Below are 12,431 nucleotides of genomic sequence, written 5' to 3' on the forward strand. Positions count from 1 at the left end.
CACTTCAAGCAAAATGTCTGACCCATCTATGTTTGCTGTTATTGCACTGCCACCCTGTGTTCAGAGCACCACATGAGGGTTTCTCAATCCTCTCCTCTGACCCCCCCAGAGGTGTGGTGGGGCTGAGAGGCAGGAGGGTTGCGGTGTGGTGGGGCTGAGCAGCAGGAGGGTTGAGGTGTGGTGGGGCTGAGAGGCAGGAGGGTTGAGGTGTGGTGGGGCTGAGAGGCAGGAGGGTTGGGATTGTGGTGGAGCTGAGAGGTTAGGAGGGTTGAGGTGTGGTGGGGCTGAGAGGCAGGAGGGTTGAGGTGTGGTGGGGCTGAGAGGCAGGAGGGTTGAGGTGTGGTGGGGCTGAGAGGCAGGAGGGTTTGGTTGTGGTGGAGCTGAGAGGCAGGAGGGTTGAGGTGTGGTGGAGCTGAGAGGCAGGAGGGTTGGGAGTGTGGTGGAGCTGAGAGGTTAGGAGGGTTGGGGCGTGGAGCTGAGCAGCAGGAGGGTTTGGTCATGGGGCTGAGAGGCAGGAGGGTTGGGAGTGTGGTGGGGCTGAGCGGCAGGAGGGTTAGGAGTGTGGTGGAGCTGAGGACAGGAGGGTTTGGTCGTGGGGCTGAGAGGTAGGAGGGTTGAGGTGTGGAGCTGAGAGGCAGGAGGGTTGAGGTGTGGTGGGGCTGAGAGGCAGGAGAGTTGAGGTGTGATGGGGCTGAGAGGCAGGAGGGTTGAGGTGTGGTGGGGCTGAGAGGCAGGAGGGTTGAGGTGTGGTGGGGCTGAGAGGCAGGAGGGTTGAGGTTTGGTGGGGCTGAGAGGCAGGAGGGTTGAGGTGTGTGGGGCTGAGAGGCAGGAGGGTTGAGGTGTGGTGGGGCTGAGAGGTTAGGAGGGTTGGGGCGTGGAGCTGAGCAGCAGGAGGGTTTGGTCATGGGGCTGAGAGGCAGGAGGGTTGGGAGTGTGGTGGAGCTGAGCAGCAGGAGGGTTTGGTTGTGGGGCTAAGAGGCAGGAGGGTTGGGAGTGTGGTGGGGCTGAGCGGCAGGAGGGTTAGGAGTGTGGTCGAGCTGAGCGACAGGAGGGTTTGGTCGTGGGGCTGAGAGGCAGGAGGGTTGAGGTGTGGTGGGGCTGAGAGGCAGGAGGTTTAAGGTGTGGTGGGGCTGAGAGGCAGGAGGGTTGAGGTGTGGTGGGGCTGAGAGGCAGGAGGGTTGAGGTGTGGTGGGGCTGAGAGGCAGGAGGGTTGAGGTGTGGTGGGGCTGAGAGGCAGGAGGGTTGAGGTGTGGTGGGGCTGAGAGGCAGGAGGGTTGAGGTGTGGTGGGGCTGAGAGGCAGAAGGGTTTAGGTGTGGGTCTGAGAGGCAGGAGGGTTGAGGTGTGGTGGGGCTGAGAGGCAGGAGGTTTGAGGTGTGGTGGGGCTGAGAGGCAGAAGGGTTTAGGTGTGGGTCTGAGAGGCAGGAGGATTGAGAGGGCCTCATCCCCACAGGGGGAGGAGAGTTTTCAGTGTCTATGATGATAGGGGAGAGGAGGGGGTGCAGGCCCAGGGCAGGCAGGCATGGAGAATAGATTGGGAGATAGTGAGCATTGATGTCCCAGCAGCAGGACGTTGGTAGGGTGATGTAAATCAGATGTTAAGGAGTGGCTTGGGACCTTACAGCACGGATCCAAGACAAGAAAAACTCTGCCCCCTCCCAGTGAGCGTCTGCCTACTCATCAGGAAAGACGACTTGGAGACTCTCTACAAGTATTTCTTCAGTAATAGCCAGTATTGTACACTAATACAGGGATAACATCGATGAACATTTAGGGGTGAAACTTCATGACACCAATCTTTAGCGGTACCGGAACACCAAGTCTAGGACCAAAAGGCTCCTTAACAGCTTCTACCCCCAAGACATAAGACTGCTGAACAACTAATCAAATGGCCACCTGGACTATTTACATCGACTCACCCTTTATTTTTACACTGCTGCTACTCGCTGTTTAATATCTATGCATAGTCACTTTACAAATTACCTCAACTATCTTGTACATTGACTCTGTACCGGTAACCTCTGTATAGCCTCGTTATTGTTATGTACATTTCTTGTGTTACTTTTTGATTGATTTGTTTACATTAGTTTATTTTGTAAATATTTTATTAATTCTATTTCATGAACTGCATTGTGGGTCAAGGGTTTGTAAGTAAGCATTTCACGGTAAGGTTCGGCTCATGTGACAAATAAAATTTGATTTAGACTAGAATAACAGCTACCATTAACAGTAACCCTTATGCAAATAAGCCGTTTAGAGCTGGCTGGGGGGATTCAAGCTTTTTGTCAGGCAGGCATACAGTAAGATCACATTGTCTTGTGTTGTAACACTGGGACATCTCTATAGGGCAAAGAATACAAGGCATTCGACACTGAACTTTAACTCTGAACCAATTATGCACAGCTTATCTCAAGTCAGGGACAAACACTCAATTTTGGTTCAACCATCTGAACAAACACACCTAACCTCACTGGAGTAAGAGGCAGTGATCCACTGGGCACCGATGAGACAAGATGACCATCACAGCACACACACAAAGAGCTCTCTCTTCACTTAGGCTTAGAAAACCTCACTTCTCTGCAATATTGAAAAGCGCCATGTCTTTTCCTATATGAATACTATCAAAGCCAACAGTTGAGTGAAAGAAAAACATTTTATTTCATACCCTGTGAAGAAAAAGATGACTTTTTAATACTGGCTCCATGTGCAGTTATACATCCTAAAATACTGTACAAACTTTTCAAAAGACAACCAGAAAAACAAAAGGGAAGAAAATACGTTTCCTCTGGAAAAACACATTCAATAGTCGAGGTAGGCAACATTCAAGAGAGATTTCTTAAAAGGAAAAATGAATCACATTAACAATACAATCGTGCAAACGCGGGCAGTGCAACATCCCTGTATTAACTGATTTCATAAGAATGAGGTAGATATTAGTGGTTGTATATTTGAGGGAGATATTAGTGGTTGTATATTTGAGGGAGATATTAGTGGTTGTACATTTGAGGTAGATATTAGTGGTTGTATATTTGAGGTAGATATTAGTGGTTGTATATTTGAGGGAGATATTAGTGGTTGTATATTTGAGGGAGATATTAGTGGTTGTACATTTGAATTTACAATTTGGTCTTCTGTAAACATTTAATAAATGTGGACACGAAGTTAAGTTTGTACGGATAGGTCATTCTTATCCCTGCATTGCACTTACAATATGTTCGGTGCTGGCTTGATTTGAGTCATAGTCAATAATGGGGATAACGTCTGAGAGGGGGTTCACTCTGCAGGGCATACTGACCAGCAGGCTGGTGAGACGACTGATTGGGTGGACCCAGCACATCAAACACACTCTTATTGGGCGGTACTGACTGGAGCATAGTGTCCAGGTCCATAATGAGGGGAGGGCGCCCGCTGGGTAAGAGGGGCCAGTAGGCATGACCTACAAAATGGCTGGATGTAACAGGAGACCCTCCGTAACCATACAGAGGCATGCCCAGAGGCATCAGAGGGCCTCCGTTAAAACGCAAGCTGGGCGGGGCCACAGCATTGGGCGGTGTGTACTTGGCATATGAGGTGGGAAGCTCCCAGGGAGGGGGGCAGCCTCGGCGGGCAGTCTTGTGTGGAGGGGGTCTGCAGTCCTCGTACCCGTCTGATCCCGCCTCGCCCTCGGGCACCTGCTTCCCGCCTTGCGACACACCCCTCCAGTCCTCATCGGAAGACGAGGCGGGGCTGACGGAGCTCGCTGAGGCGCTGCGGGCGGTGGAGGAGTAGCGAGCGCATGGAGGAGGGGAAGGGCGAGAGTGGGGCTCCACCCCCCAGCAGTCCCTGCCCCTGTCGGGTTCTCCTGCTTCGCTGGCCGGCCTCAGGCTGTGGAGGAGGGAGTCAATGGCAAAAGACGAGTCCAGCTTGGGCCGGTACAGGTCCTCCTGAGAGGGGGAGAGCTGTCTGGTGGCCATGGGGGATAGAGCGGTGAAAGAGGGGCCGGGAGGGGGGGTTGTGATGGGTCCTCGGGGTAGAACAATGATTGGTGGTGGGGGGCCCGGGGGCTCCGCATCTGGCTTATGTTGGTGCCCATGCAGGATGTAAGGAGCAAGATCCTGGGCGAAGATGGTCTCATCCTGGCGTGACACAGCAGTGTTCTGCCTCTTGAGGAGCTCCAGCGGCACCCGGCTCACTTCCACGGCCCAGAAGTTCCCCTTCCCCTGGGGCTTCCCAGGATCCTTCAGTACCTACAGGGACCAGGAGTGATAGACAGCGGTGAGATCAAAAGTATAGTACAACCTGAAAACCAGTCAGACAGGATCTCCCCAGTTTCACATCTCATAATTTGCTAGAATGATTTGCTTCATCTAATGTTTCATAAAGCACTGCAGTGGCTTTCGATAGGCTACAGAGGTAGTCTAGTGGTTAAGTGCATTGGGCCAGTAACCAAAAGGTCGCTGGTTCGAATGCCCGAGCCAACTAGGTGAAAAATCTGCCAATATGCCATTGAGCAAGGCACTCAACCCTAATTGGTGTTGGACTAGTAACCGGAATGTTGCAAGTTCAAACCCCTGAGCTGACAAGGTACAAATCTGTTGTTCTGCCCCTGAACAGGCAGTTAACCCACTGTTCCTAGGCCGTCATTGAAAATAAGAATTTGTTCTTAACTGACTTGCCTAGTTAAATAAAGGTAAAATAAAATAATAAAAATAATAATTGTTCCTGTAAGTCGCTCTGGATAAGAGTGTCTGCTAAATGACTAACATGTAAATGTAATATGCATACTTGCTTATAGGTTGTTTGGATTCTAGAATCAAACATATAATTGAGCCCACTGATTGACATAACAATAAAGAAGACACTAAATGAGACACACCTTAACAAAGCAGTCATAGGAAGAGAGGTTGTGTCGCACTGAGTCCCGCCAGCCTTTGTAGTTCCCTTTGAAAAAAGGGAAAAGTGTACTGATCTCCTTTAGAATCTGGGGAGAGACAATAAGAAAGGAGTCAACTTGCATCAATGGGTGTCTGCATTAAACAGTCAAATTAGCAGACTATATTAAAGAGATACTGTATATGATTGAAAACATGATTGCAGCCTTTTCATAGGCCTATAATACAAAAGTAAGATGAACTGTAGGACTGATAGCCTACACAGAGAGCTATCATCGACTATGTTTCTTATCAACTCAACCAACTCCAGCTGATACATCTCAGTGTCTGGTTTCACTGTATGCTGCTATCCTTAACAAAACAAACCCAGAAAAGCATGGCAGTCACTGAAGTGGGCCAAGAGGTTACTAGCTTACTCTGTTTAGCGTCAAATGATTGTACTGTTCTGTCTGTTTAATGCAATCGAACGTCGTATACCTACCCCTACAAAGACCGTTTTTAAAACTTGCGATAAGACAGAATCCCCGATTAGAACTTTTTAAATAATAAAGTATATCAACTTTCTTTGTTGAAACTTAAATAATACATGCAAATAACAATGATTAACAGCCAAAATGTACACAAATAACAATGATTAACAGCCAAAATGTACACAAATAACCATGCGTAATTTGGCCTAAATTGACACAAATAACCTTGCGTAATTTGACCAAAATGTACAATTTATTCTAAACTCGCATGTTCGCACACCAACTCACGTTACCTCAGACAACGTAAGCTTCTTCTCTGAAGAATTTTGGATGACCATGGCAATCATTGCGAGGTAGGAGTAGGGTGGTTTGGGGTAGCGCTGATAGTTTTTTTTCTTTCCATTTTTCGTCTGGTCCCAAGAGTACTCCTTGATCGGCCCATCTTTGTTGAGCTCGGGCGACCGCTGGTAAGATGACCCGGGCGGTCCGTGGTGGTTTGGCAGCATCGCTTTATCCATGGGCGCTGTGGCCCAGCTGAACTGGGCAGGGGCAAGCTTTTCCAGCCGTGGAGGCTGTTGGACTGGCACCTGGGTCGAGTAGGAAGGCCCGTGTTAGGCTGCAGAGCTCCGCGCTGTGGCAATCAGAGGATGGATATGGAAGTCAAGTTGATGGTCGTGGTGGCCTCCCAGGCTAGGAGAGCCCAGGTAGGAGAGCGGGTGGTGCCAGCAGGCTCTGACCCCCAGTGCTTTGTCATGCTGATCATCCAGGGGGAGGGAGTCGGTTCGTAACCTCTGGCAGACTGTTGGCTCCAGGCCGCCTCTATTTAAAGAGCAAACAATTAACAGCTTCATGTAAATCCCGCTGCGTAATGGAGGAGAGAATGAAGCGCTATCTGCGGGCAGAAGGGGGGGGGGGTGTCTGTGTGTGCGAGAGAGTAAGACAGTAAATCTGTAAATAACCCATCGGACAACAGGCAATTTACCACAGCATTCCTTTTGGCAAAGGTGCCCCAAAACTTTTACGCAGCAGGTGCGCATTGGAGTGATGAAGACAGCTTGGCTGTCGAAACGTTGGTATTACATTTTTGCATCTGAGCTCCTAGAGTGTGCGGATCTCTTTTATTTTCAAGTTTCTATTCCGCAAGCCAGCACCTCGTCTTAATAGGTGTGCGTTTCTTTTTCTTCTAGCGCATGGGAGTGAACCATACAGATTATCCAAATTGTGTTGTGTTGTATATCAGTCCACTTGAATGTTCCTTTTGAATCATTACCCCCCCCCCTTACACAAGGTACTGGGGGTCATAATGAGAAACCCCCATCTAACTTTCTTAAATGTTGAGACTTGCTTACAGTAAGCACAGATTGTGTAGTGATGTTCCAATGTCACTAGTATATCAGTCGCCAACGTGACCCATATAAAAGAGGTGGGAGACTCCAGAGATTTGAGAATGAAAGTAGAACGTTAGAGTGGGGGGAGGGAACGAGAGTGGCTCACAAGCAGAGAGGTGGAAAAAACGAGGAATTTTGGATGAGGCTTTCATTCAATCAACAATTTATGGCAAGCAATATACATAGCACAGCTAATATACAAACATTGAGGGATTAACACCCTCGGTCCACTAAACAGATACACTGAATGAAGATAGAGATCATGTCAATTCAAAATATTAGGCGCGTACTTCTCATTAATTGTGTTGCTGATTTGTTGTGCCATTGTGACAAATTGTCAACTAGTAGCCCAAAAAGTACTAGATCACATTAGGCTATAGTAACAGCACGGAAAAAATAGGCAGTCCTCTACACCATATTTATTACAAAACAATATATTATTGTAGCCTATTATAAAATATATATTTATTATCTAAATATATGGCTATGCGTGTAATTATTAAAATATGGCCGATTGCATATTTTGAAAATATATAAAACAGTAGGCAGACTAGCCTAATGGCCACTGGCAGTAGCCTGCATGTGTCAGTATAATTAAAATAGATGTTTTTATTCAAAAGCATATTAAAACTTCTGAGAGTACTCAAACGCAGGGACTGTGCAGGAGCGTACCAGTTGGGGTGTAGGCTATTTGCTCACAGTAGGAAGTCCCTTGAGAATATGCAGTGCGAGTCCAACGTGAAAGAATAGTTTCGGGAATGCATGTCTCTTTTGTGAAAGTTAATGTAGTGCTAATGCCCAAGCCCTTTACTTCTCAGCAAGACCGTGAAAACAAGTTGGATTAGCCAGATTTTCATTGGCAGACAGACTGACTGTCTCGTTTCAGGGATGGACTACTATTTAGCGTGCGAGGACATACAATCGACGATTCAACACCATCCATGATCGCCAAGTGGTGGGGATATCATCTCGTTCCGATTTATGCACAGGTTTAATTTAAATATAGGCAATGCAGAAGTTGTTAAAGGCCACATTATGATGAAGGCTATCTAACCAAGTGAAAGTTTCAATGAATTAACTGGGCCCATTGAGACAATTAAGCAGACCAATATGGGGAGAAAATTGCACTTTCTAATAAATACATTTCGAATAAATAAATACATGTATAATATATGAAACTGTGAAATGAGTTTTAGCCTATTGTGTGTCTTATGTAGCCTAGGCCTGAAGTGGTTTTTTTTATGTCAACCATCATGTCTTCTATCTTACCGTGTAGAAATCGAAAGTCAAATGTTTCAAATTAGAGTGAAGATGATATGGAAAGGTACAGGAGACCGTTGTGCATTCATGCTGTCCTCACCTGGCTGGCACATGTTCTAATTGCTCCAATGTGATCTCTTGTTTCCAATTGGTTGTAATCTATTATGAATGATGTTTTTGACACGTTTTCCAAGACAAACACAATTCTGAAAGTATCATGAAACTAAAATGTCCTTGGTTCATTTGGTATTTATAGAATAATGATGTGATATAGTTACTAAAGAAGAACTAACATTTTATTCTCCGCTGTTCAGAAACTCGTTAGGACATTTGAGTAGAGACAATGTTCAGGCCAAAATAGATACTTTGGTATTGTGCCCTGATTACTGTTAAAATGAGAAAATGAAGGATAATACGTGTGTCCAAAATGTTACTGCTCTCTAGTAGGCCTAAAAGTCAATAAATGTTCCGTGTTTTTGCAGTTACACTGTGGTGTAATGGCAAGTATGAGGATCTCTACAAAATGACAGAAATTATACAGATATATAGTTTGTCCAAAATACTCAAGTTCACTTCATTGTGTATTTTAAGAGTTCACATCTGCAGTTTTTGTGAGGTTTGCTAACAAACATAGAAACTTAAACTTTGACAAATATATTCAAGTTGCACACTATTCCTTATTCCAAAGACAGGTAGATTTGAATACATGCTGCAATCACTTCCAGGATGTTGAAGAGACAAAAGGGGTTTTGGTTGGATAGTGAAAACGGTGTGCCAATGAATAGAGTAGCCTACAGGATTGGAATGGGGTGTACAGATGTCAGGACTAAAGAGAGCAGGTTTCGTCCTGCTGGGAGAGAGGAGTCTCTGTCTTTGTCCCCCTGAAGCTTTGAAATAAGGGACAAATTCCATGTCTGAATCAACTGCAGACATTTTAAAGGGCTTCTCAGTCAGGATGCACAATCCTCTGATTCGGATAAGACAAAGACGAAGCTTTTGGTGTGAGAGGTAGAAATTGAGGGCATTGCACAGCATGGATGATCCACATGAACAAAAACCATGCAATCCCAATATCCTATTTAAGTGATCTTGAATCAGTATACTTCATGAAATAATTGTCTTCTTTCTTTTCCTGAGCTTCCTATTACTGATCATATCTAAACAATGGTGCCTCAACAAGTACAATAAAATATAATTTCCCCACCGATCACAGAACAATTTAGAAAACACAGGGATTGCATGATTATATAATTCCCAACACATCAGTCATTGAGTGAAATACTACAAGAGAAGCTTCACATCTCCTGTGTCTAGTCCTCTGCAGAATGTTACTCCAGTGTTGACCGTGGAGGTTAGTAGTTCAGCAGATTGTCCCCGCCTGGGACTTTTCCCAGGATTCTCTATCAGTTCAACCTACCTTGAGCAGTCAGTGGACCCCTCACATAAGCAGAATAGGCCTACTACATTTTGATTAAGGCCCTACTATATATCAAATAAGTTTAGGCTCAGGACCTACTACATTTAAAAAAAAGTTTTGATTCAGGTCAAATTTACTAGACCATGTTAACTAAATCTCATTAGATGAACATCAGACGATGTTTTGATTCTTATGCAACTATCTGACAACTATCAACTAAATCACTCCCTTCTCAGTTTCATTATCCTGCCCTTGCTATGTTCATTCTCTGATAGATACAACACCCTTCCTTTTTACAGCTGTAAAAGATAACATACTGTACCTACCCCCACATTACCTGCTCACAGACTCTGTCTTACGTCAAGAACATATCTTATCACTGATAGGGTAGGAGACTCTTCATATCACTGTATGGTATGTTTCAGGTTCTTTCCATATGATTTCAATCACATTCAGGTGATAAAGGAGCTCAAAATGGAGCCTTTTTGCATACACCACCCTACCATCACTTTAAAAAGATAAACGTTTTTTAAAATATTTTATTTCTAACCTTTAACATCTTATCTAAAAATGAGTAAACTCTGATTTGTTTCATGTTGCCTAGAAGGCCAGCATCCCGGAGTCACCTCTTCACTGTTGTTGTGCGGGTACTATTTAATGAAGCTGCCAGTTGAGGACTTGTGAGGAGTCTGTTTCTCAAACTAGAGAATCTAACGTACTTGTCCTCTTGCTCAGTTGTGCACTGGGCCTCCCACTCCTCTTTCTATTCTGATTAGAGCCAGTTTGCGCTGTTCTGTGACGGGAGTAGTACACAGCGTTGTACGAGACCTTCAGTTTCTTGGCAATTTCTCACATGGAATAGCCTTCATTTCTCCGAACAAGAATAGACTGATGAGTTTCAGAAGAAAGTTCTTTGTTTCTGGCCATTTTGAGCCTGTAATTGAACCCACAAATGCTGATGCTCCAGATACTCGACTAGTCTAAAGAAGGCCAGTTTTATTGCTTCTTTAAATAGAACAACAGTTTTCAGCTGTGTTAACATAATTGCAAAAGGGTTTTCTAATGATCAATTAGTCTTTTAAAATTATAAACTTGGATTAGCTAACACAATGTGCCATTAGAACACAGGAGTGATGGTTGCTGATAATGGGCCTCTGTACGCCTATGTAGATATTCCATTAAAAATCAGCCGTTTCCAGCTACAATAGTCATTTACAACATTAACAATGTCTACAATGTCTCAATTTGATGTTATTTTAATTGACAAAAAATGTGCTTTTCTTTCAAAAACAATGACATTTCTAAGTGACCTCAAACTTTTGAACGGTAGTGTATGTTGTAGCTTAGAGACCTTATTTTGCGTCATCAAACGTGTTTGTGTTGTGCCCACCATTGGTGGAAAAACAGCATGCTCTTGAATACAGAGTAGAGTGGGTGTCATGTTTTGGCTGATACATGAACTAAAATGTCAATGAAAACAAATGTTGACTATCAAATGCTACCACAAAGATGGTTAGAGGTCCACACATCAGATAATGTTGACGTGAGTTGGAATATCCATTGTCTTAAAATAAACTGTAAATATTCCATAGAAAACCTATTGAAATTATAGAAATATAGATATTAGAATAGACATTGCCATTCAAGTTGATATTTGATGGTTGGTGGACTGCTGGCCAATGGTGGAAAAAGTACCCAATTCTCATACTTGAGTAAAAGTAAAGATACCTTAATAGAAAATTACTAAAGTGAAAGTCACCCAGTAAAATACTACATGATTAAAAGTCTAAAAGTATTTGGTTTTAAACATACTTAACTATCAAAAGTAAATGAAATTGCTAAAATATACTTAAGTATCAAAATAAAGTAAAAGTATAAATCATTTCACATGACTTATATTAAGCAAACCAGATGGCTCAATTTTCTTGATTTGAACATTTATGGATAGCCAGGGGCACACTCCAACACTCATACATAATTTACAAACGAAGCATTTGTGTTTAGTGAGTCCACCAGAACAGAGGCAGTAGGGATGACCAGGGATGTTCTCTTGATGAAGTGTGTGATTTGGACAATTTTCCAGTACTCTTAAGCATATAAAATGTAACGAGTACTTTTGGGTGTCAGGGAAAGTGTATGGAGTAAAAGTACATTATTTTATTTAGAAACGTTAGTGAAGTAAAAGTAAAATTTGTCAAATATAAATAGTAAAGTACAGATACCCCCAAAAAACGAGTTAATAGTACTTTAAAGTATTTTTACTTAAGTATTTTATACCTCTGCTGGTGGCCATCTTTATGGCAGTAATTGAAACTTAAAAATCGAATTAAATGTCCATTTCAATAGTGTACCAGCTAAATTGCAGTGGTCTTAGGGGATAGGGCCATTCTATTCATTATGTTTCTGTTATTGAAATGACACCCACCCTGTGTTCAAGAGAATGCTGTGTCTCAACCAATGATTTATATATAATGGTTTATATACATCATTGTTCTCAACCGATGATGGGCAAAACACAAACACTTCAGACATTGTAAAATAGGGTCTAAGCTACAACATCTGAAAATGACAAAACAATCTGAGTTCACACTTTTTTGACAATTGACGTTGAAGATTGAATTACAATGTTGTGTTTTTTCTCTCAAGAAATTATAAAATAGTTTGACAACCCTATTTCTAAGATTTCAAATTGTATTAAACTCAACCGTTAATCTTCCTCAGTGATTAAGACATGGATGTGTCGTGGTTGCCTGACGACAAAAGGAATTATTCTGCTGCTCTACAGTGCGTTCAGAAAGTCTTCAGACCCCTTGACCTTTTACCCATTTTGTTTTGTTAAAATTGATTCAATTGTTTTTCCCCCTCATCAATCTACACACAAACCTGTTTTTGCTTTGTCATTATGGGGTATTGTGTGTAGATTGATGAGGAAAATGTTTTATTTAATCCATTTTAGAATAAGGCTGTAACAACAACATGTGGAAAAAGTCAAGGGGTCTGAATACTTTCCGAATGCACTGTATGTTC

The 12,431-nt window shown here is 43.5% G+C and overlaps 1 protein-coding gene across 1 annotated transcript; it reads right to left on the bottom strand.

The window, feature by feature from the left end:
• Nucleotides 1-2,922: 2,922 nt before the first annotated feature.
• LOC112227540 (forkhead box protein H1-like) lies at nucleotides 2,923-6,060 on the bottom strand. The gene is made up of 3 exons (XM_024392343.2): nucleotides 5,633-6,060; nucleotides 4,854-4,958; nucleotides 2,923-4,224 (listed from the first exon to the last, which is right to left on the bottom strand). The coding sequence occupies exons 1-3, from the start codon at nucleotides 5,855-5,857 to the stop codon at nucleotides 3,241-3,243; spliced, it is 1,314 nt and encodes a 437-aa protein (XP_024248111.1). The 5' UTR covers nucleotides 5,858-6,060; the 3' UTR covers nucleotides 2,923-3,240.
• Nucleotides 6,061-12,431: the final 6,371 nt, after the last annotated feature.

The sequence above is a fragment of the Oncorhynchus tshawytscha genome, linkage group LG29 (genome assembly GCF_018296145.1).
Source record: "Oncorhynchus tshawytscha isolate Ot180627B linkage group LG29, Otsh_v2.0, whole genome shotgun sequence".
Lineage (NCBI taxonomy): Eukaryota > Metazoa > Chordata > Actinopteri > Salmoniformes > Salmonidae > Oncorhynchus > Oncorhynchus tshawytscha.

Coding starts and splice junctions, on each gene's coding strand:
- LOC112227540 (XM_024392343.2), bottom strand. CDS start 5,857: ATGGATAAAGCGATGCTGCCAAACCACCACGGACCGCCCGGGTCATCT. Junction 4,959..5,632: donor AGAAGCTTACGTTGTCTGAG/GTAACGTGAGTT, acceptor GTCTCTCCCCAG/ATTCTAAAGGAGATCAGTAC. Junction 4,225..4,853: donor CCTATGACTGCTTTGTTAAG/GTGTGTCTCATT, acceptor TGGTCCCTGTAG/GTACTGAAGGATCCTGGGAA.